Consider the following 4,482-nt stretch of genomic DNA (forward strand, 5'->3'; position numbering starts at 1 on the left):
TTCGACAGAGGAGATGGGGAGAGACGGTTGGAGATGGGGTGATACGGTTTCGAGAGGATTTACACAGAGAATATGCACGGAGGCGGTTTCGATTTCGACGGATTACAACTATTGCGATTGAATCGCCGACGAGCTCGAAACAAGAAGAAGAAGGCGAAAATGAAAACACTGAACACAAGTTCCCCTGCCTCTAACCCTACACCCACTCATTTTCTGCCACCTGCCCCTTAAGGACGGAGAAATAAACTTCTTAATTAAGAAGTTCTTCGGCCCGTTTGTAATATTTTCACCTATTTTACATTAATTTTTCGACCCAAAATAAGAAGAAATGGGCTTTAGATACCCGCGATAATCATGCCCTTAGTTTTAAAATTTTAACCAAAAACAACAAATTGTTACTGATACTATTACTAACAACATTTCCCTATTTTAACACTTAAATTTAATTTGGTTAAAACGAATAAATATAAGTATGCTCTGAAGGATATTTTTTTTTCAGTTTTCTTTATGTTGGTACTAGAGTTAGGCAAAAAACCCGAATCTGAAGAACCGAATCGAACTCGATCCGAAAAAGTAGTACCGAACCCGAATCGAAATTGATTAAATATCCGAACGGGTTCAAAATTTTGGTATCCAAAGAACCGAAACCAAACCCGATCCGAACCGAAGTATTTCGGGTACCCGAATGTATCCGAAATAGATTTATATATCTAAATATATTAATTATTTTTAGATTTAATGTATATTAAAAACATCCAAAATATATAAGATAATTTTAAGTTGTCTAAAGTATTTGAAAATATATACTTGAAAATATATACAAATAGTCAAAAGTAAATTTCTAAAATAGCTAAAATATACTCAAAACACCAAAAATAGTTGAAATATCTACTGATTCTCTATCAAAATATTCAAACCAAACCAATTTATACGTTAAGTTTAGGTATTCTTACATATATTATTCAAATTTATATGTAATACAATATTTTATTTACAGATTTTGAGAAATTTAAACTATATATTGAATTTTAAAATTTTAAAAATTATTTAAATGGGTTATTCGAACTCGAACCGAACCCACAAAGATCCGAACCGAATCCGAACCAAAATTTAGAAATACCCGAATGAAGCTGAAATCTTTAACCCCGAAAATCCGAAACCCTAATAAATCCGAACCGAACCCGAAAGCCCACCCCAACTTGGTACTATGCACGAGAGAAGAAAATATCTGACGCTATTGAAAAAATAGACAAAAGAAGGAAAAGGGTAAAGAGAGATAAATGTTTCGTTCTGTTTCAGTTCAGTTCGGTAATGGCGGAGATATGCTTTTTCGGAGGTCTGGTCCATTATAAGGCTCCATCTCCTTCGTCTCTTCATTACCCTTCTCTCTTCCGCTGCAAACCCCATCACTATTCTCTCATGTCCGCCTCCGTTTCAGCCGAATGCCACTCCTCCACCGTGGACCCACCTTCTCTCCTCGTCTTCTCAGGTGATCCCACTTTCTTCCCTCTCTTCCTGGCTTCCTGGGTCTCCCTAAAGTTTCGATTTTTATTAGTCTCCTACTGTGAAAGATCGTCACTTGTTCGGTTAGATCTTGACCAATCAACGAGAATTTGGACAGCGTTCTTGAAACAGGACATTTCTTTGTTATGCTCTCTGCTGATTATCTCTGTAGAGCTTGCTTCCTTTTCCGACATATTAAAAACCTTACATTAGAAAAAACGTTATATTTGTTGTGTTGAAGGCGGCACTGGATTCAACGGTGTGGTGGAAGAGTTGAAGAAGATAACAACCAGAGTCGCTCATGTTCTTCCTGTCTCTGATGATGGAGGAAGTACTGCTGAGATTGTTCGTGTTCTCGGTAAGGTTCTACCACTGATGTATAAAGACCCCCATATTATAATGTGTTCTAGCTTCACTGTTTAAAAGGAAGATATGTTTATGTATCTGATGTTGCTACAGGCGGACCAGCGGTTGGTGACATACGTTCAAGATGTTTGAGGCTGTCTGATGAAAGTACTTCAGAGGCACTTGCTGTTAGGAGGTTGCTCGGACATCGTTTACCTATTGATGCACATAATGCCAAGAAAGATTGGTACTTTATCGATTGACTCTCTTTCTCCAAGCCTCACGTTACAGTCAAGCATCTCTTCGAATTACACTTAGTACACACAGGAGTTAGTTAACAAAGATGTAGAAAATGAGTAATTGATATAAACAAAGAAGTCCTATGAACTTCTCATTTTATTTGAAAAGCTATTGCTAGTTACTATGGTGAAAGGTATTATTGTGTGCTGAGCTGGAACTTTGACAGGTATGATATAGTGGAAGGTAACCATTCTCTATGGGATGGTGTATCAAGACCCTACAGAGAAACAATCCGCGCTTTCTTAATTTATTTTCAGAATGAGGTATAATGTTAACTGATGCTGTTTTGTTTCATGTACATTTTTCTTACTTGACATGTTACTTACTACACAGATCCTTAGACGACCTAATGATTCATTTTGCTTTGCCAACGGAAGGTATTGAAGAGATCTTGTTCTCATACTTCATATGTGTATTGTTAAGTAACTTACTTTAGATCGTCTTCTTGTTGTAGCATTGGGAACTTCTTCTTTGCAGGAGCAAGGATCTTTTTCCAGTCTTTAGACGCTGCCATCTTTCTGTTTTCACGCGTTTCAGAGATTCCTTGCGACAGTTTAGTCCTCCCAGTGATATCAACCAACGATAGGCTCACACTAGGATGTGAATTACAGGTAATCAAAGCTGGCTTCATCTCTATTTCAACTCCAGCGACACTCAGGTGTTCAAAAACTTGACTGCAAACTTACTTTTAATTTGTAGGATGGGACTATAATACGCGGACAGAACGAGATCTCTCACCCAACCAATGGAACTATACAGACCGTTGACAAGGTCTATTACTATAACATGTTACATTGAACTCTTTACATTTGCTTACATATATGACTCTTTTCTATGTTTTCTAGTAGAGACATTCTTCGACTCTTCCATCAAAGATAAAGAGAGTGTTTTACATGTCAAGCGAAGGCAATAATCTCCTTCATGAGGTCTTCCCACCAGTTAACCCAACTGTCTTGGAGCAGCTAAAGAGCGTGGACTGTATCGTTTACGCTATGGGATCTCTATTCACTTCCGTTTGCCCATCACTGGTAAAGAAACCTGCAAGTGAACTTTTGTGGCAGCAAAGGTAGAGTTATTAAATGACACACGAGTCTCTTGTTCTGTTTCCTTTAGGTTCTGCTTGGTGTTGGGGAGATTATCTCTTCAAGGTCGTGTCTTAAGGTGCTTCTTCTGAACGGGAGCCAAGACAGAGAGACAAGCGGCTTTACTGCTTCTTGCTTTGTGACTGCTATTGCTGACGCTCTCAACAGAACTCATGGTGATCCTAACATTAGGCTCAAGAATCCAGTGAGTGGTTCTGCTACCATATCCACACTCTCTTGTTGTCTTTTTTGTCTGACTTATGTGTGTGTGCAGCCTGGATATTACATCAACACTCTCTTGGTACCAAAAGATGGAGACATAGCTGTAGATCTCAAACAATTGTCTGAACAAGGAATCAGTGATGTTGTTAGTATCTCTTCCACTTTCACTTGTTTCCATGTTTATGTGCGCAACAAGCACTTATTGGTGTTTTCGCTCTGTTGTTGCAGAGAGTTGTGGAGAGTGTTCGTGACCCAAAGCACGGTGTCTTGTTCAATCCGAGCTCACTGATAAACACACTAGCCAGTTTGCTGGAGTAAATAGTGATTTCTTTAGGCCAGACCTGGTTTCTTTTTTTGCCTTCCGAGATGATTATTCATAAACGGAACACTGATTTTTTTTTCTGTTTTCTTATTTGATTCTTTGTGGATTGATATAAAAGTAATGGAAAGTCTCTCTTTCTCTCTAAGTTGGATCATCTGTTGTTTGTTATAACAACTATGTAACGCAGAGTGATTGTTCGACAAGGTGACCATGGGACATATTGTAACATCTCTGAGTTGTGATATATAAAAATGCTTAAGATGATTGATTTAACTACCTATATCACCAAAGTTGACTTACCTTTTCTGTCACACATTCATTTAGAACTCCAGAACTAAGCGTACTGGAGCTGGAGTAGTGGAAGGATGAGTGATCTATCGGGAAGTGATTCGCGATAGCGTGCGAGTGAGGCCAAAGCACGGAAAAATGTTATGTGGTGATTGCAGGGTCAGTAAACAATGATTTCGAGCCTTTGAAAAATTTACGCACCGACTGTTGGAATGGGATGCGACCTATGGACCGAAAGAAAATGTGTGCATTAACCGTGGCGGTTAGGGCGTTATATATATACATGTATGAACGATAGATACATGATTTTAGACGTACAATCCATGGCTATAGATGGTGGTTAGAAATGTATGATTGTATTTTGAAAATGTCACATTAGTGCTAAAAGGCTTTCTTAATTCTTACTAGATATCGATCCGC

At 38.4% G+C, this 4,482-nt stretch overlaps 1 protein-coding gene across 2 annotated transcripts; it reads left to right on the forward strand.

Annotated features, from left to right (window-relative positions):
• Positions 1-1,230: 1,230 nt before the first annotated feature.
• On the forward strand, positions 1,231-4,038 carry BNACNNG58910D (uncharacterized protein YNL011C). Of its 2 annotated transcripts, XM_013893092.3 has the most exons (11): positions 1,231-1,489; positions 1,745-1,861; positions 1,963-2,095; positions 2,315-2,411; positions 2,482-2,525; positions 2,603-2,759; positions 2,848-2,919; positions 2,997-3,176; positions 3,262-3,435; positions 3,505-3,597; positions 3,681-4,038. In XM_013893092.3, exons 1-11 carry the CDS (start codon positions 1,312-1,314, stop codon positions 3,768-3,770), a joined length of 1,335 nt encoding a protein of 444 aa, XP_013748546.1. In that variant the 5' UTR covers positions 1,231-1,311; the 3' UTR covers positions 3,771-4,038. The 2 variants fall into 2 exon arrangements, with proteins under 2 accessions (XP_013748546.1, XP_013748545.1); XM_013893091.3 differs by having other exon boundaries at positions 3,262-3,597.
• The last annotated feature ends 444 nt before the right edge of the window (positions 4,039-4,482 follow it).

The sequence above is a fragment of the Brassica napus genome, chromosome C4 (genome assembly GCF_020379485.1).
Source record: "Brassica napus cultivar Da-Ae chromosome C4, Da-Ae, whole genome shotgun sequence".
Classification (NCBI taxonomy): Eukaryota; Viridiplantae; Streptophyta; class Magnoliopsida; order Brassicales; family Brassicaceae; genus Brassica; species Brassica napus.

Coding starts and splice junctions, on each gene's coding strand:
- BNACNNG58910D (XM_013893091.3), top strand. CDS start 1,312: ATGGCGGAGATATGCTTTTTCGGAGGTCTGGTCCATTATAAGGCTCCA. Junction 2,760..2,847: donor CACTAGGATGTGAATTACAG/GTAATCAAAGCT, acceptor TTTAATTTGTAG/GATGGGACTATAATACGCGG. Junction 3,598..3,680: donor AACAAGGAATCAGTGATGTT/GTTAGTATCTCT, acceptor CTGTTGTTGCAG/AGAGTTGTGGAGAGTGTTCG.